Source organism: Anguilla rostrata, chromosome 6 (assembly GCF_018555375.3).
Source record: "Anguilla rostrata isolate EN2019 chromosome 6, ASM1855537v3, whole genome shotgun sequence".
NCBI lineage: Eukaryota > Metazoa > Chordata > Actinopteri > Anguilliformes > Anguillidae > Anguilla > Anguilla rostrata.
Window position 1 is genome coordinate 2,251,795 of NC_057938.1, and position 20,685 is coordinate 2,272,479.

Below are 20,685 nucleotides of genomic sequence, written 5' to 3' on the forward strand. Positions count from 1 at the left end.
AATGCAGCACTGGATTGTATGAAATGATGGTGAATAATGTTTATTCCAGAGTCAGGCCCAGCACACAGAGAGACAGATAAAGATGGAGTTTGAGAAACTTCAGCAGTTCCTAAAAGATGAAGAGGCAGCCATGATCACTGCACTGAGGGAGGAAGAGGAGCAGAAGAGTCAGATGATGAAGGAGAAGATTGAGAAGATGACAGAAGAGATATCATCCCTTTCAGAACAAATCGGAGCCATAGAACAGGAGCTGGGAGCTGAAGGCATCTCATTCCTGCAGGTAAGACCTGTTCACTCAGTGTCTGCAGTACTCTATACAAACTGCTGTTAATGCTCACACACATTCGTGTATAGAATATAATATTCTCTAAACCACCTTTAAATTTAAACTTGCTAATATCATCAAAACATTTCAAAGCTTTATCAAGCAGACGAATTGCAGTCTCCTTTATTCTGGCAAAGTTTGATTTAAAGTTTCTCATCATTCTAGATCCACACACTGTACACATATTTAACTATGATAAAACAGCACATTTATTTTTCTGTGTCATGTTTTATATCTAAACCATGTTCAGCAACATACAGTCAGATATTACTGTGGTTCATCTACAGCATTGGCTAAAGCAATAATAATTCACTCTATTTCAGAGCTGCAAGGACACACAAAACAGGTAAGAAACTCCATTCTCTGTCATCAGGTTAAATATCTAAAGTAATTTATTAGCCCTGTAGTGTTCAGTGAGGTACTGTGGAATGTGTTTACAATGTTTCTCTCTCTATAATAATTACTGCATCATTAATAATGACTATATATAGAGGGAGGTTTTTACAATATTAAAGTAATGAAATGAATATTTACCTCTAATATAAATCCCCAGAACGCTGGGAGGGATGGAGCCATTTTCTTATAGAATGAAGATCTGATGTTGCTGCTGATAATCTTCTATCATAATGAAGCCACGCCCACAGAACAAGTGACTCCTGAATATTATTGCAGAGCCCAGTGCACACTGGTGGATCCAGAGAAGGTCTCAGGAGCGTTGATTGATGTGGCCAAGCACCTGGGCAATCTGAAGTACAGAGTGTGGGAGAAGATGCTGGGGACTGTTCAATACAGTGAGTACTGGGGTTAGGGAGCTCCACATTGTCACTGTACAGGGGGAATCTTCAGCATCCACAAGCTGATGAAGCCAGTCAGAGTCATATTGGTCCTGTCTGTGTAAGAGCCCAAGAGTGAAGAGACTGAACACCAGTCCTTAATCTCACTGATGCTCATAATAAAATACTGATTTAAGAGTGATAACATATTTTAGGGGACAGGCTTTGCACACTCGTACAATGATTATACAACATGGAACATATACAAATGTCCTTAGCTTTTAGTTCTAGTGCTGCTCTCTCATGTATCTGAGACTGTAAAGATTGTTTTTGTAAAACCCAGTTTTTATCATAAGGAGCCCATTGTTTTTGATGGTTTTCCTTTGTGCAGATCAGTGCTGACGTCTCATTCTCTGTCCCTTCAGCTCCTGTGACTCTGGACCCAAACATAGCACATCCCATCCTCTCACTGTCTGAGGATCTGACCAGTGTGAGACGCAGTGATGAGAGTCAGCAGGTTCCTGATAATCCAGAGAGATTTGATACGGGGCAGTGTGTGCTGGGCTCTGAGGGATTCAGCTCAGGGAGACACTGCTGGGATGTAGAAGTGGGGGATGAGCACTGGGTGGTGGGTGTGGCTAAAGAGTCCATCAGCAGGAAAGGGGATGTGAATCCGAGCCCAGCAGGAGGAGTGTGGGGTATATGGCAGCTCAGTGGGAAATGCACAGCCCTGACCTCCCCACCTACAGCCCTCACTGTGCAGAGGAAACCCCAGAGGGTCAGAGTGCAGCTGGACTGGGACAGGGGGGAGGTGTCATTTTCTGACCCCAGTAACAACACTCCTCTCTACACTTTTAAACACTCCTTCACTGGGAGAGTGTTTCCATTCTTCTGGCCTGTTTATATGCGGATCTGTCCTCTGAAGGTGTCTGTAAGAGTGAAATAGTGCTGTGGTTTGTGTGCAAGGATCAGGTGAACAGACTGCTTCTTTCACTTTGACAAGATTAATGAGTATATTTGCAGATAATATCTTTTACAATATTTTATTGAGTCATTTACAAAACATAGATCCATTTCTGCAGCAGTTCATGTTGAATGTAACTTTGAAATCTCATGATGTTGCAGTAAAAATCAGGTTAAAAGAACTGCATTTCATCACATCTGAGCAGCATTATTTAAAATATTTGCCGGTCAAACAGCATCAACAAAAGATTATTTTATTTGAAACGTTCTGTAGTGTTTCCATGAAAAGTGTCTAATTTCTTTTCACATAACTTCCTGATGTTATCACTGAGTAATAACTGTGCTATACGGTGGTAGTGTAAGTATGTGGGTTAGTGTGGAATCAGTTGAGGTGTAATAAATCCACCAGTGGAATCACTCCATAGTGCTGCTCTTTTTCTGACCCGTCACCAGTGTGTCTCCCAGGTGTGTGATGAGGTAAGTCTCTCTCTCTCCAGTGCAGTATGAAGACAGACAGAGGCAAACACGCCACTCATACGCTGGGTTTGGGATCAGTTCAAACTCACATGAGCTGATCTGATATACTGATTAGCTAACTACCCTGCAAGTGCTATGAGCTCTGAGAGTGAGTTTGTAATTTTCATCTGAGCCGATAAAACCGTGACAGTACCCGAAGTTGGGCGGTTCGGGTCCTAATTCTGCCTGTTTACTATTGGGTTGGGGGGGTTTTTCTCTTTGTAGCTGGGCCTATAAATTTTGAGCACAGAGCGGTCTTTTGTGTTTAAGCTGGAGGCAGTTGTAGGCCAGAGATCTAAGCTGAGCTCTGTGAGTGACAGAATGGCGCTCAGTAGCCGGGGAGAAAGAAGTTATAGTCAGAGAGGAGAAGAGTGTGCAGCAGCCATCGACGTGAAGAATCCCAGGTCTGGACAAACCCCTTTTTCCGGTTTTGATCGAGCTGCAAGACAAAGCGTGGGGACGTAAATGTTGAATTCTGTGATGCCCTGCTAGAGTGTGGAGCTGTGAAACAGGAGCATCAGCGTTATGACAGTATAATGCACAAGCCTGCCGCTGTGCACCATCAACTGATCTGATCCAGACATCAATCACACCTTTTCTGAACGGAACATCAGCGATACCCCAAACCACGGCGTGTCTACTGTACTGATGCACTTATTAAAAGTCAGGGTCAAACCAGGTTCAGCTTCCAAAATGCTGCAACACGCGGGCTCAGGTCAGACTCAGGCTGAATAGGATGTGGGCTCATGTAGGTTCAGGCTGAAGTTTTTGGGCCCGTTTCAAGCTCTAGTCTGAGAGTGAGGGAAATGTATGTGGTCATACTCACTCTGTCCACAAGAGGGCGACAGAAGCTGTGCTGAGGTGTTGGGTGAAGACCTGGCTCTAACAGGTCTGCATTCAATCGCTCCTTTTTTCCGTCCTTACCACCTTTCCTAGTATGGAAGACCAAACCGGTCAAAAACACTGTAATTTGATGTCTGGAATCACGCATTGTCAGAGTGTTGTCAACAGGCACATTCCAATCGCGTATCTTTACTTCCTTGAACAGCCAATTACAGTTTACTTATTAATTTGATTATACTGGCAAATGTTTCTCCCTATAATTCTAGATTCCTAAAAGCCATACCTTTGTTTGGCTTTTAGGGGGAAAAAATCATCAAAGAATTGTCATTGCATTTACAATCATTGACGCTTATAAAATAATTAAAGCAGAAAGATTAAAGTGTATATTAGTCCTCAAGAAATTCACAATGACGAAATTAAGAAGAACAATCGTGTGGAAGATTATACGCATACAGTTCATTTTGTTGGCTGAACAGATAGGCATCGTATTGTTTCTGGACACCCTAGTACACAACTTTGATTTTAAGAAAGAAATCTCAGTGGTGTTGAAACAATATTGACATTCAGGATTAGCTAGTTTTAGCTGAACTGGAGAAAGTGTGTTTGTGAACGGGCGTGGGGGTGATTATTGCTTTTCATTTTTAAATAGTTAGTGAAGAACAAATGCTGATTGAATCCTGGTTATATCCTGTAATGAACAGTACTGTAACATTGGAAATGAGAATTGCTCAAATTTCTGTTAGCTTTGTTTCCTCTACAGCAACCAGCGGTGTTTCCTTGAATTTCCGCATCTCCCTCCCAAGGGTGTCACGCTGGCATGTGACCGTTTTGGAGCCAAAACTCGCGAGGGAGCGGTCTCGGTGTTAGCCGAATTAGCCTTCGGTTTAATTCTGGGGTGGGAGGGGTGTGGCATTCAGTACGTCCCAGAAGCAGATTGGTCTCGGCTGCGCTGGCTGGTAGAGAGAGCACACGCACCTGGGTTGCGTTAGCTAATCAGCACAGGAGCTTAAAGGTGTGTTTCTCCCCACAGTTTGGTGCCGAGACAGGGAGCACACACCGAGCCAGAGTTTTTGAGTTTTGTTTTGTTTTGTTTTCGTTGTTGTCCTCAGAAAGGAATGGTTGGCAGTTTTATTAAGAGCTGCCCTGCATTGGAATTTTCTGTTTCTGCTTTTCTCTGTGAGTAACAATCTTAGGAATGTTTTTTTTTGGACTTGCTCTTTTAAAGACAAGTCTTCAAGAGGCGTTCTCCCTCTGTCCAACGCAGCAGCAAATGTTTCAGTCACATGCTGTAGATGAGTTGACCAGAGGAGGATGGGTTCCCCCCTTGAGCCTGGTTCCTTTCCAGGTTTCTTCACATCTGCCACAGGGAGTTTTTCCTTGCCACAGTTGCTTTAGGTTTGCTCCTGAGGGAGTTTACGCCTGGGTCTGTACTCTGGTTGCTACTGTGGCATACTGTAGTACTGAAACATATTGTGACAATTGTTTATGAAATTTGCTATATAAATACATTTTGATTGATTATTGAGCTGTTCTAAAGCCCAGCTCTCTCCATTAGCTTGATAAGTGATGATACTATGATATTACAATGAGTAATGCATTGTGGACTCAAACTCTGGATTTGTGTTTCAATAATGTTTGTAGGGGAGGGTGTGTGCTTGAGATTAGCTGGGGAATGAGATTCCATTTGGATTAACACACATGAGAGAGAACTGACAGAACCTGAGGAACAGGGCTGGTGTAAAACTGCTGGCAGATCAGCCAATCAAACCTCAGTGGTATAATGCTGCTCCCTGCAAGAAGTGCTGTTTGATAATCAGGTGTGTCTAACAGGAAGAGCGAAGTACAATTTCTCACTGGTGGACGCTTAAGTTACAACAGGGACGTATTTAATATGATTCTAACGTATGTTTTCCAGAAATGAATGAATTTCAGAAAAAAATGTATTTGGAGGGAAAAACAAGTGAGAAGTGAAACCAAGAAAAACAGAAATTTGAGAGGAGGTTTAAAGAGGCTTTTTTACCTGCCGTTTGAGTAACAGCAGTGAGTGAAACTTAAGCTACTGGATTTAGCAGAAATCCTTACTGAGCTCAGAACAGACACAGACAGAATGGCGTCTGGATCGTCTCCCCTGGAAGAAGAGCTCTCCTGTCCTGTGTGCTCTGAAATCTTCAGGGATCCTGTTGTCCTGAGTTGCAGTCACACCTTCTGTAAGGCCTGTCTGCAGCAGTACTGGGAACAGAAGGGATCTCAAGATTGCCCAGTGTGCAGGAGAAGATCTTGGTCGGAACATCCTTCCTGTAACTTGTCTCTGAGGAATGCCTGTGAGGCGTTCTTAAAGGAGAGAAGTCAGAGAGCTAAAGCAGGATCTGAAGTGCTCTGCAGTCTGCACAGTGAGAAACTCAAACTCTTCTGTTTGGTGGATCAAATACCCGTCTGTGTTATCTGCCAAACTTCAAAAAACCATGAAAACCACAAAATGCGACCAGTTCAGGAGGCTGCAGAAGAGTACAAGGTAACTGTCAGATAACATATTTCACATTTTACTTTCATTTTATGTTTTATGGCTTGTAAGAATTTTCATTTTACACATAGTATCAAACTGTGTATGCTTTATCCTTTTCTTTTGTAAATTCTTTGGGATAAAAACTATTGGGATTTAATAAAAGAATTGTATAAAGTGACCTTATTTTTCAGGCAAGATTGCAGTTTGAGCTCCATAGTATGTGTCACATGACTAACAGAGGCAAGAGGGCGGGGCAAAGCCAGCGTCAGATGTCAATCAGTGGAATCAGAGGAACTCTTTTTTACTGGGAGGGCACTGATTTTTACATGGGTCTAGATGACAGTGTTACACCTGAAGTTCTAAAATATCAGTTATGGATGCCATGTACTATCTATTTCTAGAAGGCTGCTCTGTGTTAATCAATTTCTGGAAATTTTTGTGTCTGTCTCAGAGCGTTTCTCTTGTTCCCTCCGAACTGCCTCACAGGTCAGATGCTCTTTAGAGCTTGCATGTTTATGAAAGCCTTTGTTATATTCAACATCATTCTTCCAGTTGCAGTATCCCTTCACTTTAAATGTTGAATCAGTTTTGGAACACAATAATCTGAATTTCCCTCAAGGGAAACAGAAACTGCATCTGCTTTTACTGTGTATTCCAGTCAGTCTATCCTGTGACCCCAGTAACTTACAAAAAAGCATTTTCCCACTGAAAATGTGGCTTAGATATTTGTCCTCTTTTACCTGGTCAGGTTTTTCTCTACTAAAATCCTCTGGTGGAGTTTGCAGTGGAGGGTCCGGTCCAAATGTAGTGCTGCTGGAACCTGATGTGCTACTGCTAGCTAGTGAAGCTGGAGGGGAGCTGATGTCATTAGCTGAATTAGATGGATTGAGTAGCATAGCAAGACCAGCAGTGTCACTGACTTCATTTGAGGTTGTAGATCCAGACTCTGTAGCTTTGGCACGTATCGGTGGTTCTGAGTGTGAATGAGTAGATCCAGTAAATTCTGAACTCTGTCCTGTTGTGGATGAGGCAGAAAGAGCTTTGAGCCATTTTATAATATCCATTTTGTAAAGTAAACACTGCCAACACTCAAATTAACCCTTAAACTGACAAGGCCTGTGAAATCTGAGTAGGGGAGCGGGTTGCCAGATCACATGATTTCATACATTTTTTAACCCAGGGATTCCATATTTATAGTACAGGTACAAATTATGAATATGCTGCATTTATAACCATGATTTATGATTACATGTCAATTAATTATTATTCATTGCCTTTTTTATTTTTTTAAATAATTTTCATTCCTGGATTAATTCCTATTTTTAATTGTTTATGGCTGTTATACTGCACTGTGGTCCCTGGGGTAATGCATTTTGTCATTTTTCTTACTCCGTCTGTAATGAGATGAATAGCGACAAACAAAACTTCAACAATCTTTTCAAGTTAATTAAGTGACTGAATTTAAAATGATAGCTACAGTCCTGGCACAAATTATGGATAGACTGCATATATAAATTGATTTTGACAATTAATCCAATATTTTGTAAGAGCTTCACTTATTGAATAATACACGTTGTGTGTAATAAATGTAATATCAACATAGATCAAAAATTAAGAAGTGATTAGCATTTATGTAAAACAAATAATCATTACACCTTCCTCTATGTAATACTTAATGTTGGCATAATTGAGCATTGTAATTAGCTGGAAATTTTATAACCAGCTCAAACACGTGTTTAGTTGCCAGTATTTCTTTACATAAAATTATCATATACATGCAGTGAAACCCATAGTTTTTGGCTTGTATACATTGTGCTCTTGTGCTGTCTGTGTAGGCAGGGAAGTTTACTACCAGTCTGTGTCCTCAGTAAAGTGTGGTCATTTATTTCCAGGAGAAACTCAGGACTGCACTGGCTCCACTGCAGGAGAAGCTAAAAGCCTTTAATGCAGTGAAACTAATCTGTGGTCAAACTGCAGAGCACATCAAGGTACTGTACTGAAGCCTTTAAATCACAATGTTGAAAATGCAGCGCTGGATTGTGCTGAAATGATGGTGAATAATATTTATTCCAGAGCCAGGCCCAGCACACAGAGAGACAGATAAAGATGGAGTTTGAGAAACTTCAGCAGTTCCTAAAAGATGAAGAGGCAGCCAGGATCACTGCACTGAGGGAGGAAGAGATGCAGAAGAGTCTGATGATGAAGGAGAAGATTGAGAAGATGACAGAAGAGATATCATCACTTTCAGAACAAATCAGAGCCATAGAACAGGAGCTGGGAGGTGAAGACGTCTCATTCCTGCAGGTAAGTCATGTGTCATAATCACACATAAATCATGTTTATAAATACTCAAATGTGAATATATTGCATTGATACAGTTTTTATAGTCTGAGTATTGGTTATAGTGATTAAAATAAACTTTTATTAATTATTTCAGAGTTACAAAGATGTGGAGGAACGGTATGTGAACTCCAGCCTTTCTCTCTTTTCAATCTTTTAATCTCCTCTTCCTTTCTCTCTGTTCAGTTTAAATGTGAGGGGTAGTTTACAAGTACTGCAGCATTTCACCAATGATGAGTAAAACGGGACTAGATGGAAAAAAAAGTTACATTCATACCTAAATTAGTTATCATATTAGATTACAAAATGATTACATTTATGTTATGTTAATTATAAATACATCATTATAATTATTATAAGGGCAGCACGGTGGTGCAGCAAGTAGCACTGCCGCCTCACAGCAAGAAGGTCATGGGTTTGAATCTCGGCCTTTCTGTTCTCCCAGTGTCCGTGTGGGTTTTGGACTCTAAATTGCCCATAGGTGTGAGTGTGTGAGTGAATGGTGTGTGTGCCCTGTGATTGATTGGCGGCCTGTCCAGGATGTATTCCTGCCTCTCGGCCAATGCACGCTGGGATAGGCTCTAGTACCCCCCCCGCAACCCGGAACAGGACAAGCAAGTATAGATAATGGTCGGATGGGTAATTCTTATAACATTATAATCATTATGCAGATCATAGGTAATCGATGATAGAATATAAATCTCCCCCACCATGCTCCTGTGAGTGTGTGTCCCTCAGTGGGGTCGGGCTGCTTCATATCTGGCAGCCAGTGGGGCTGTGTGGCAGAACGCTGGGAGGGATGGAGCCATTTTCTTATAGAATAAAGATCTGATGTTGCTGCTGATGATCTTCTATCATAATGAAGCCACGCCCACAGCACAAGTGACTCCTGAATATTATTGCAGAGCCCAGTGCACACTGGCGGATCCAGAGAAGGTCTCAGGAGCGCTGATTGATGTGGCCAAGCACCTGGGCAATCTGAAGTACAGAGTGTGGGAGAAGATGCTGGGGACTGTTCAATACAGTGAGTACTGGGGGCGGGGAGCTCCACATTGTCCACATTGTCACTGTACAGGGGGAATCTTCAGCATCCTTTCCACAAGCTGATAAAGCCAGTCAGAGTCATATTGGTCCTGTCTGTGTAAGAGCCCTGGAGTGAAGAGACTGAGCACCAGTCCTTTATCTCACTGATGCTCATAATAAAATACTACTTTTAGAGTGATAATATATTTTAGGGGAAGGACAGCCTTGGCACCCTCTTACAATGATTATACAACATATACAACATGGTCATTATTTTTGTATAAAATGTTAAAATAAACTTTTAAAATCTTTATCTAAACCTCAATTTGTGATGAAGGACCCAAAATGGTTTGTTTAACAAAAAGTCAAATTTCTTTTTGTGTGTGAAAAATATTTGAACCCCTTCAGTCAATAGCTTTTGTTTTTTTAGCTGTGATAACTTGGAGTAATCATCTCCTATAGCCATTAATCAGTCTCTGACATTTGTTTTGATGGATTTTGCTCACTCCTGCTGACAGAACTCATCCAACTGAGTGAGGTTTGAAGGGTGTCTGGCATGAACTGCCCGCTTCAGGTCCTGCCTCAGCATCTCAGTTGGATTTAGGTCAGGACTTTGATTTGGCCAGTCTAAAACACAAATCTTCTCTCAGCTGAGCCATTCTTTGGTAGAAGTGCTTGAATGCTTTGGGTCATTGTCTTGTTGAAGGACTTATTTTCAGCCCAGCTCTAGCTCCTTGTCTGATGGCATGACGTGTTTGTCCAGGTGGTCTCTGGCAAAGTTAAGATGAGCAGTCTGGTTCTTGTTTGACAGCGAAGGCTTCTTCCTAACAGCCCTCCCATGAATGCGATTTTGATTCAGTGTTCTTATCTCTGAGGCAGGCACAGTTACCTGAGATGCAGCAAGTGAGGTCTGCAAATCACCAGAAATTATGATTGGGTTGGCTTTTACCTGATTTATTGTTTTTCTTGTGGCTCTTGGGGATATTTTGGAATATTGTCCACTTCTAGTCCGAGTTGCTCTCATGTTAAATGCTCTCCGTTTGTAAATTATTTGCCTCACATTGGACTGATGGAGCTCAAGTATATTTGAGATGATTTTATAGCCTTCCCTAGACTGTTATGTTCTCACTGCCCTCTTCCTGTTCTCCTCTGAGATCTCCTTTCCTATTGGCATGGTGTGTTCAGATGTATGGGTTACACCAAACTGACCAAATTTATTATCTCTGGTTATCAGAGGCCCACCCAAACTCTTTCCTACAGATCTCTCCTTTGATTGGATAAATTAGTATCCAGTTATTTGCCCATTTGATTTTACTGACCAACTTGATTTATCCAATGCAACTTGGGGTTCATTTATTTTTGCACCTGCATTAATTCATTTTAATTTTGTTTTTCTACTACGCACATGATTTCCACTAATCCAACATATGGAACTGGTAAATATAAACCTGTTATGTCAGATAAAAAGACCGGTTCTGATTAAATAAAAATTTTGTGGTAAACTAATTAAATCTATAATTGCACAAGAGGTTCACATACTTTCAAGCAGCACTGTATACAAATATTATTAGCTTTTAGTTCTGGTCCTTCTCTCACACTTGTATCTGAGGCTATAATGGTTATTTGTGTGAAATCCAGTTATATCATTAGGAGCCCATTGTGTCCTCAGCTCCTGTGACTCTGGACCCAAACACAGCACATCCCATCCTCTCACTGTCTGAGGATCTGACCAGGGTGAGACGCAGTGGTGAGAGTCAAAAGGTTCCTGATAATCCAGAGAGATTTGATACGGGGTGGTGTGTGCTGGGCTCTGAGGGATTCAGCTCAGGGAGACACTGCTGGGATGTAGAAGTGGGGAATGAAGATTACTGGGTGGTGGGTGTGGCTGAGGATTCCCTAAATAGGGAAGGGGCTGTGTATCTGTGCCCAGGAGGAGGAGTGTGGAGTATAGAGCAGGACAGTGGGAAATACGCTGTCCTGACCTTCCCACCTAAAGTCCTCACTGTGCAGAGGAGACTCCAGAGGGTCAGAGTGCAGCTGGACTGGGACAGGGGGGAGGTGTCATTCTCTGACCCCAGTAACAACACTCCTCTCTACACTTTTAAACACTCCTTCACTGAGAAAGTGTTTCCATTCTTCCGTCCTGATTCTCTGCAGATCTGTCCACTGAAGGTGTCTGTAAGTGTGGAATAATACTGTGATTTGTGGGCAAGGATCAGGTGAACAGGCTGCTTCTTTCACTTTGATTAATGAGAGAAAATACCTATTACAATGTTTTCTTTAATTATTTAAAAAAATATAGATCCATGTCTGCAGCAGTTCATGATGAATGTCCCTTTGTAACCTCATGATGTCAATATTGGAATTGGTTTGTGTGTAATCAGTTGAATTGTAATAAATGTACCAGTGGAATCACTCCAGAGTGCTGCTCTTTTCCTCACCCGTCACCAGTGTGTCTCCCAGGTGTGTGATGAGGTAAGTCTCTCTCTCCAGTGCAGTATGAACACAGACAGAGACAAATTCTCCCCTTATACGCTGGGTTTGAGTTCAGTTCAAACTCACATGAGCTGATCTGAGATCAGCTGAGTTATACTGATTAGCTAAGGTTCCTGCTTGTGCTATGAACTCTGAGAGTGAGTTTGTAATTTTCACCTGAGCCTGATAAAATTGGACCAGTACCCGTGGGTTTGGGACGGTTTGGGTCCTAATTCTGCCTGTTTCTATTGGGCTGGTTGGGGTTTTGCTTTTTGTAGCTGGACCTTTATATTTTGAGCACAGAGCGCTGTGTGAGCTGGATGGCAGTTGTAGGCCAGCGAGTCTAAGCTGAGCTCTGTGAGTGACAGAATGGACACCTCAGAGCCGGGGAGAAAGAAGTTATAGTAAGGGGAGAATGAAGTGAGGCAGCAGCCATCGAATGGAGAATCCCAGGTCTGGACAAACTTTTACACAGTTTTTGATCGAGCTGCAGACAAAAGCGTGGGGTTCGTAAAATGTGAATTCTGTGATGCCCTGCTTAAGTATGGGAGCCGTGAAACAGGAGCATCAGCGTTATGACAGTATAATGCACAAGTCTGCCACTGTGCACCATCAACTGATCTGATCCAGACATCAATCACACCTTTTCTGAACGGAACTTCAGCGATACCCCAAACCACGGCGTGTCTACTGTACTGATGCACTTATTAAAAGTCAGGGTCAAACCAGGTTCAGCTTCCAAAATGCTGCAACACGCGGGCTCTGGTCAGACTCAGGCTGAATAGAATGTGGGCTCATGTAGGGTCAGGCTGAAGTTTTTGGGCCCGTTTCAAGCTCTAGTCTGAGAGTGATGGAAATGACTGTGGTCATACTCACTCTGTCCACAAGAGGGCGACTGAGGCTGTGCTGAGGTGTTGGGTGAATCCCTGGCTCTACCAGGTCTGCATTCAATCGCTGCTTTTTTCCGTCCAGACCACCTTTCCTAGTATGGAAAACCAAACCGGTCAAAAATACACTAAATTGACGTCTGGAATCACGTCATTGTCAGAGTGTTGTCAACAGGCACATTCCAATCGTGTGTCTTTAGCTCCTTGAACAGCCAATTTCAGTTTACTTATTAATTTGATTATATTGGCAAATGTTTCTCCCTATAATTGTAGATTCCTAAAAGCCATACCTTTGTTTTTGGTTTTTGAGAGAATTGTCATTGCATTTACAATCATTGACGCTTATAAAATAATAAAAGCAGAAATATTAAAGTGTATATTAGTCCTCAAGAAATTCACAATGACTAAATTAAGAAGAACAATCGTGTGAAAGATTATACGCATACAGTTAATTTTGTTGGTTGAACAGATAGGCATAGTATTGTCTCTGGACACCCTAGTACAGACCTTTGATTTTAAGAAAGAGATCTCAGTGGTGTTGATACAATATTGACATTCAGGATTAGCTAGTTTTAGCTGAACTGGAGAAAGTGTGTTTGTGAACGGGCGTGGGGGTGATTATTGCTTTTCATTTTTAAATAGTTAGTGAAGAACAAATGCTGATTGAATCCTGGCTATATCCTGTAATGAACAGTACTGTAACATTGGAAATGAGAATTGCTCAAATTTCTGTTAGCTTTGTTTCCGCTACAGCAACCAGCGGTGTTTCCTTAAATTTCCGCATCTCCCTCCGAAGGGTGTCACGCTGGCATGTGACCGTTTTGGAGCCAAAACTCGCGAGGGAGCGGTCTCGGTGTTAGCCGAATTAGCCTTCGGTTTAATTCTGGGGGGGGGGTGTGGCATTCAGTACACCCAGAAGCAGATTGGTCTCGGCTGCGCTGGCTGCTAGAGAGAGCACATGCACCTGGGTTGCGTTAGCTAATCAGCACAGGTGCTTAAAAGTGTGTTTCTCCCCACAGTTTGGTGCTGAGACAGGGAGCACACACTGATACAGAGTTTTTGAATTTTGCTTCGTTTTCGTCGTTGTCCTCAGAAAGGAATGTTGCAATTGTTTTGGAGCTGCCCTGCATTGGAATTTTCTGCTTCTGCTCTTCTCCGTGAGGAACAAAGTGTGCATAACCTCTGACTTTTGGTGCCTGTGTCTGTGTTTCTGTAGAGTAAGCGCTGCATGAGCAGTTCTCCAGTCACACTCCGAGCACTGTGCTGCGTTCCTAAATAAGAGGTCTGTCATTTACAGAAGTCCTGCAGACCCTTCGGTCTGCATGGCACGCACATTCTGAACCTATTCTAAACCACAGCTCTCTCCATCATCTTGCTAACAGAGGGTATTTTGACCTCGCGCGGCGAACCGTTTTTAAGAAGTGGCTACACGTATTGGAAAAATTTTTTTTTTTTTGGACTTGCTCTTTTAAAGACACAAAATACAAGAGGCGTTCTCCCTCTGTCCAGCGCAGCAGCAAACGTTTCAGTCACACGCTGTAGATGAGTTGACCAGAGGAGGATGGGTTTCCCCCTTGAGCCTGGTTCCTTTCCAGGTTTCTTCCCATCTGCCACAGGGAGTTTTTCCTTGCCACAGTTGCTTTAGGTTTGCTCCTGAGGGAGTTTACGCCTGGGTCTGTACTCTGGTTGCTACTGTGGCATACTGTAGTACTGAAGCATATTGTAACCATTGTTTATGAAATTTGCTATATAAATACATTTTGATTGATTATTGAGCTGTTCTAAAGCCCAGCTCTCTCATTAGCTTGATAAGTGATGATACTATGATACTACAATGAGTAATGCATTGTGGACTCAAACTCTGGATTTGTGTTTCAATGATGTTTGTAGGAGAGGGTGTGTGCTTGTGATTAGCTGGGGAATGAGATTCCATTTGGATTAACACACATGAGAGAGAACTGACAGAACATGAAGAACAGGGCTGGTGTAGAACTGCTGGCAGATCAGCCAATCAAACCTCAGTGTTATAATGCTGCCCCCTCCAGGAAGTGCTGTTTGATAATCGGGTGTGTCTAACAGGAAGAGCGAAGTAAAGTTTCTCACAGGTAAAGCTTTAGTTACATCGTGGACTTTTTAAAAAGATTCTAATGTATGTTTTCCAGAAAGTAATGAATTTCAGAAAAAAATGTATTGGAGGGAAAAACAATGCGAGACTGAGAAGAAGAACAGAGATTTGAGAGGAGGTTAAAGAGACTTTTTTACCTGCCGTTTGAGTAACCGCAGTGAGTGAAACTTAAGCTACTGGATTTAGCAGGAATCATTACTGAGCTCAGAACAGACTGAGACAGAATGGCGTCTGGATCTTCTCTCCTGGAAGAGGAGCTCTCCTGTCCTGTGTGCACTGAAATCTTCAGGGATCCTGTTGTCCTGAGTTGCAGTCATAGCTTCTGTGAAGCCTGTCTGCAGCAGTGCTGGGAACAGAGGGGATCTCGGGAGTGCCCAGTGTGCAGGAGAAGATCTTCTATGGATAATCCTCCCCTTAGCCTGTCTCTGAGGAATGCCTGTGAGGCGTTCTTAAAGGAGAGAAGTCAGAGAGAAAAAGCAAAATCTGAACTCTGCAGTCTGCACAGTGAGAAACTCAAACTCTTCTGTTTGGATGATGATGAACCCATTTGTGTTGACTGTTTAAGAGAAAAACACAGAAATCACAACTTCTGTCCAATAGAGGAGGCTGCTCTGAAATATAAGGCAAGTAAATCCTTCTCTTTTTAAAAACTGCAAAGTACAGAACAATATATTCATAAAAAATTAACTGACAACCTAAAATTTAAAAGCAAATTAAGTCTGTCAGCAAGCTGAGGATTAATTGAAATATTTTTAATTTTCTGAACCCAGCAGTTTTCACTGTTAACATACTTGTTTGACGTCTGGCTTTCTGAATACCGAACACAGTGCATCAACAGCTAAAACACCTCACTTACCCAACATGTAAAATACATTCATTTGATTCAATTTGGTAATTATTATCATAGAAAATAATTATCAAATTGCCGAATTCATTGATAGCCAAAGCAATCTGTTTGGATTAACCTTTATCCAAATGTACAACTCACACCCAGATGAAAATTAAGAAATGTATTAAATTACAACAAATATTCACGTCCCAATCTATAGACGAAGTTCAACTACCTTAAAACAATTAACAAAGGCTACAGACATGGATATCACACAAGAAATGAATGAGAGAAGATACCAAACCAGAGCTTTTGTCCAAAAGTAATCCAAAATGCTGAAACCAAAAGACAGCAGAATAGTCCAAAGGAACCAGAAATGAAATTTAGAATGGCAGACCTAGATACAGGACTTAGATGCCCACTTCCAACTGTTACCAACTACTTCCTTCCAAGTTTCCCAAACCTAACTCAAAGAAAGCCAGAATATTTTTAACCAGTGAAAAAGAGGAGGGGGCAGGGGCATGGACTCACAGATTCACACCTCAGATAATAACCCCCCAGGTCCTGCTCTGTCTTATCTCCAGGCTATGCTGGCTGAGCACTTTGAAGCTTCCTATGGCTGAGAACGACCAAATGGTGAATTACATGTCTGACAGGTCTATATGTAATTAAATGATAATTTACTTTTGGAAGAACACAATATAATGTTTATGAATTGACTGACAATAAGGCGTATTAAAAATTAATAGTTTGTAACTATAATATCCTAGTAATACCTGTTTACCTGGCATATCGTGTCACAGAGAATTGTCAACGCACTGATGCGTGTCTCAGTGAACACATTGATTTTACACAAGCTGTGCCCTAAGTCTCCATTCTGGCTCCTCTCTCTGATCAGACGCTCTTGTGCTGTCTGTGTGGGCAATGAAGTTTACTCTTAGTCTGTGTTTTCAGTAAAGTGTGGACTCTGTCATTTCTTTCTAGGAGAAACTCAGGACTGCACTGGCTCCACTGCAGGAGAAGCTAAAAGCCTTTAATGCAGTGAAACTAATCTGTGATCAAACAGCAGAGCACATCAAGGTACTGTACTGATGCCTTTAAATCACAGTGTTGAAAATGCAGCTTGTGATTGTGCTGAAATGATGGTGAATAATGTTTATTCCAGAGCCAGGCCCAGCACACAGAGAGACAGATAAAGATGGAGTTTGAGAAACTTCAGCAGTTCCTAAAAGATGAAGAGGCAGCCAGGATCACTGCACTGAGGGAGGAGGAGGAGCGGAAGAGTCAGATGATGAAGGAGAAGATTGAGAAGATGACAGAAGAGATATCATCCCTTTCAGAACAAATCAGAGCCATAGAACAGGAGCTGGGAGCTGAAGACGTCTCATTCCTGCAGGTAAATCATGTGTCATAATCACACATAAATCATGTTTATCAATAATAAAATGGGAATATATTATATTGATGCAGTTTTAAGAGTCTGAGTATTGGTTATAGTGATTAAAATCAACTCTTATTCACTAATTTCAGAGCTACAAAGATGTGGAGAAACGGTATGTAAACTCCAGCCTTTCTCTCTATTCAATCTTTTAATCTCCTGTTCCTTCAGTTTAAATGTGGGGGGTAGTTTACAAGTACTGCAGCATTTAACCAATGATGAGTAAAATGGGACCAGATGGAAATATTCAAAAAAGAATGCTGCATTCATACCCAAATGAGTTATCAGATCAGATTACACAATGATTACATTTATATTGTTAGTTATAATGATTAACGTAGGACGGAGTGTGGCACAGTGGGTAAGGAACTGCGCTTGTAACCAAAAGGTCGCAGGTTCGATTCCCGGGTAAGGACACTGCCGTTGTACCCTTGAGCAAGGTACTTAACCTGCATTGCTTCAGTATATATATCCAGCTGTATAAATGGATACAATGTAAAGTGCTATGTAAAAAGTTGTGTAAGTCGCTCTGGATAAGAGCGTCTGCTAAATGCCTGTAATGTAATGTAATGTAATGTAACATCATTATAAGCTATTTAACATAATTATAATTATGATACAGATGATAGGTGATCAATGATAGAATACAAATTGCCCCCCTCCTGTGAGTGTGTGTCCCTCAGTGGGGTCGGACTGCTTCATATCTGGCAGCCAGTGGGGCTGTGTGGCAGAACGCTGGGAGGGATGGAGCCATTTTCTTATAGAATGAAGATCTGATGTTGCTGCTGATAATCTTCTATGGTAATGAAGCCACGCCCACAGCACAAGTGACTCCTGAATATTATTGCAGAGCCCAGTGCACACTGGCGGATCCAGAGAAGGTCTCAGGAGCGCTGATTGATGTGGCCAAGCACCTGGGCAATCTGAAGTACAGAGTGTGGGAGAAGATTTTGGGGACTGTTCAATACAGTGAGTACTGGGGGCAGTGAGCTCTGCGTTGTCACTGTACAGGGGGAATCTTCAGCATCCTTTCCACTAGCTGATAAAGCCAGTCAGAGTCATATTGGTCCTGTCTGTGTAAGAGCCCTGGAGTGAAGAGACTGAGCACCAGTCCTTGATCTCACTGATTCTCATAATAAAATGCTGCTTAAGAGTGATAATGTATTTTAGGCGAAGAACAGGCTTGGCACCCTCTTACAATGATTATGCAACATGGAAGTTATTAATATATTATTAGCTTGTAGTTCTGGTGCTTCTCTCCCACATGTGTCTCAGACTATAATGGTAGTTTTTTAAGACCCAGTTTATGTCATTATGAGCACATTGTTTTTGATGGTTTTCCTTTGTGCAGATCAGTGCTGACGTCTCATTCTCTGTCCCTTCAGCTCCTGTGACTCTGGACCCAAACACAGCACATCCCCTCCTCTCACTGTCTGAGGATCTGACCTGTGTGAGACGCTGTGGTGAGAGTCAGCAGGTTCCTGATAATCCAGAGAGATTTGATTGGTGGCGGTCTGTGCTGGGCTCTGAGGGATTCAGCTCAGGGAGACACTGCTGGGATGTAGAAGTGGGAAATGGAGGTAGCTGGGAGGTAGGTGTGGCTAAAGAGTCCATCAGCAGGAAAGGGGCTGTGGGTCTGTACCCAGCAGGAGGAGTGTGGGGTTTACGGCAGCACTTTGGGGAATACGCAGCCCGGACCTCCCCACCTACAGCCCTCACTGTGCGGAGGAAACCCCAGAGGGTCAGAGTGCAGCTGGACTGGGACAGGGGGGAGGTGTCATTCTCTGACCCCAGTGACAACACTCCTCTCTACACTTTTAAACACTCCTTCACTGAGAGAGTGTTTCCATTCTTCTGGCCTGGTTCTCTGCAGATCTGTCCACTGAAGGTGTCTGTAAGAGTGGAATAGTGCTGTGGTTTGTGGGCAAGGATCAGGTGAACAGACTGCTTCTTTCACTTTGACAAGATTAATGAGTATATTTGCAGATAATATCTTTTACAATATTTTATTGAATCATTTACAAAACATAGATCCAGTTCTGCAGCAGTTCATGATGAATGTAACTTTGAAATCTCATGATGTTGCAGTAAAAATCAGGTTAAAAGAACTGCATTCCATCACATCTGAGCAGGATTCATTAAAATATTTGCTGGTCAAACAGCATCAACAAAATATTATTTTATTTGAAACGTTCTGTAGTGTTTCCATGAGAAGTGTCTAATTTCTTTTCACATAACTTCCTGATGTTATCACTGAGTAATAACTGTGCTATACGGTGGTAGTGTAAGTATCTGGGTTTGTGTGTAATCAGTTGTGGTGTAATAAATATATCAGTGGAATCACTCCAGAGTGCTGCTCTTTTTCTGACCCATCACCAGTGTGTCTCCCAGGTGTGTGATGAGGTAAGTCTCCTCCTCTAGGGCAGTATGAACACAGACAGAGGTAAACACGCCCCTCATATGCTGGGTTTGTGTTCAGTTCAAACTCACATGAGCTGATCTGATATACTGATTAGCTAACTACCCTGCAAGTGCAATGAGTTCTGAGAGTGAGTTTGACATTTTCACCTGAGCCCAATATAACCAGACCAGTACCCAAGGCTTTGGGACGGTTTGAGTCCTAATTCTGCCTGTTTCTATTGGTCTGGTTGGGGTTTTGTTCTTTGTAGCTGGGCCTTTATATTTTGAGCACAGAGCGCTGTGTGAGCTGTATGGCAGTTGTAGGCCAGCGAGTCTAAGCTGAGCTCTGTGAGTGACAGAATGGATGCCTCAGAGCCGGGGAGATAGAAGTTATAGTCAGGGGAGGAGGAAGTGAGGCAGCAGCCATCGAATGGAGAATCCCAGGTCTGGGCGAACTTTCACACGGTTTTTGATCGAGCTGCAGACGAAAGCGTGGGGTTCGTAAAATGTGAATTCTGTGATGCCCTGCTTAAGTATGGGAGCTGTGAAACAGGAGCATCAGCATTATGACAGTATAATGCACAACCTGCCGCTGTGCACCATCAACTGATCTGATCCAGACATCAATCACACCTTTTCTGAACAGAACTTCAGCGATACCCCAAACCACGGCGTGTCTACTGTACTGATGCACTTATTAAAAGTCAGGGTCAAACCAGGTTCAGCTTCCAAAACACTGCAACACGCGGGCTCAGGTCAGACTCAGGCTGAATAGGATGCGGGCGCATGCAGGGTCAGGCTGAAGTTTTTGGGCCCGTTTCAAGCTCTTGCCTGAGAGTGAGGGAAACGTCTGTGGTCATACTCACTCTGTCCACTAGAGGGCGAATGAAGCTGTGCTGAGGTGTTGTCACCGTATTTGTTATCGATGCCGGTCTCCCTCAGTTTTGGACAAGTGTGTTCAGGTGGTCAACTAACGGCTGTTTTCAGAATTTCTCTGGAAGCCACTGAGGAGGACTACAAACTATTAATCCGATAATTTACATGTCTCAATTTAATTAATGTTCACTTATTTAAAGATATTAGACATATTAATTTGATAAGTGATAATCATGGCGTGAAATAAAAAATGAATTAAAAATTTCAAACAACAAACCAATGTCAAAATATTAAAACATTTCTGACACGACTGCCAGTTATAATGGAGAAATAAGAATACAATTTCTTACTCCCTTCACAGCCACAATC

At 42.2% G+C, this 20,685-nt stretch overlaps 2 protein-coding genes across 2 annotated transcripts; both read left to right on the forward strand.

Annotated features, from left to right (window-relative positions):
* The first annotated feature begins 923 nt into the window (after window positions 1–923).
* LOC135257921 (zinc-binding protein A33-like) lies at window positions 924–2,526 on the forward strand. Its single transcript, XM_064341138.1, has 2 exons — window positions 924–1,116; window positions 1,476–2,526. Exons 1-2 carry the CDS (start codon window positions 924–926, stop codon window positions 2,042–2,044), a joined length of 762 nt encoding a protein of 253 aa, XP_064197208.1. The 3' UTR covers window positions 2,045–2,526.
* Window positions 2,527–4,641: 2,115 nt separating this feature from the next.
* LOC135257922 (E3 ubiquitin-protein ligase TRIM35-like) lies at window positions 4,642–19,383 on the forward strand. The gene is made up of 12 exons (XM_064341139.1): window positions 4,642–5,932; window positions 7,816–7,911; window positions 7,997–8,227; window positions 8,361–8,383; window positions 9,169–9,287; window positions 10,956–11,470; window positions 11,750–11,761; window positions 16,587–16,682; window positions 16,768–16,998; window positions 17,133–17,155; window positions 17,891–18,009; window positions 18,426–19,383. Exons 1-12 carry the CDS (start codon window positions 5,528–5,530, stop codon window positions 18,947–18,949), a joined length of 2,394 nt encoding a protein of 797 aa, XP_064197209.1. The 5' UTR covers window positions 4,642–5,527; the 3' UTR covers window positions 18,950–19,383.
* The last annotated feature ends 1,302 nt before the right edge of the window (window positions 19,384–20,685 follow it).

Excerpts from the sequence above, each read along its gene's own strand:
- LOC135257921 (XM_064341138.1), top strand. The coding sequence starts at position 924 with ATGTTGCTGCTGATAATCTTCTATCATAATGAAGCCACGCCCACAGAA. Across the intron at positions 1,117-1,475 it reads GCTGGGGACTGTTCAATACA|TTTCCTTTGTGCAGATCAGT; the intron begins GTGAGTACTGGG and ends GTTTTTGATGGT.
- LOC135257922 (XM_064341139.1), top strand. The coding sequence starts at position 5,528 with ATGGCGTCTGGATCGTCTCCCCTGGAAGAAGAGCTCTCCTGTCCTGTG. Across the intron at positions 8,228-8,360 it reads AAGACGTCTCATTCCTGCAG|AGTTACAAAGATGTGGAGGA; the intron begins GTAAGTCATGTG and ends TAATTATTTCAG. Across the intron at positions 16,683-16,767 it reads AAACAGCAGAGCACATCAAG|AGCCAGGCCCAGCACACAGA; the intron begins GTACTGTACTGA and ends TGTTTATTCCAG.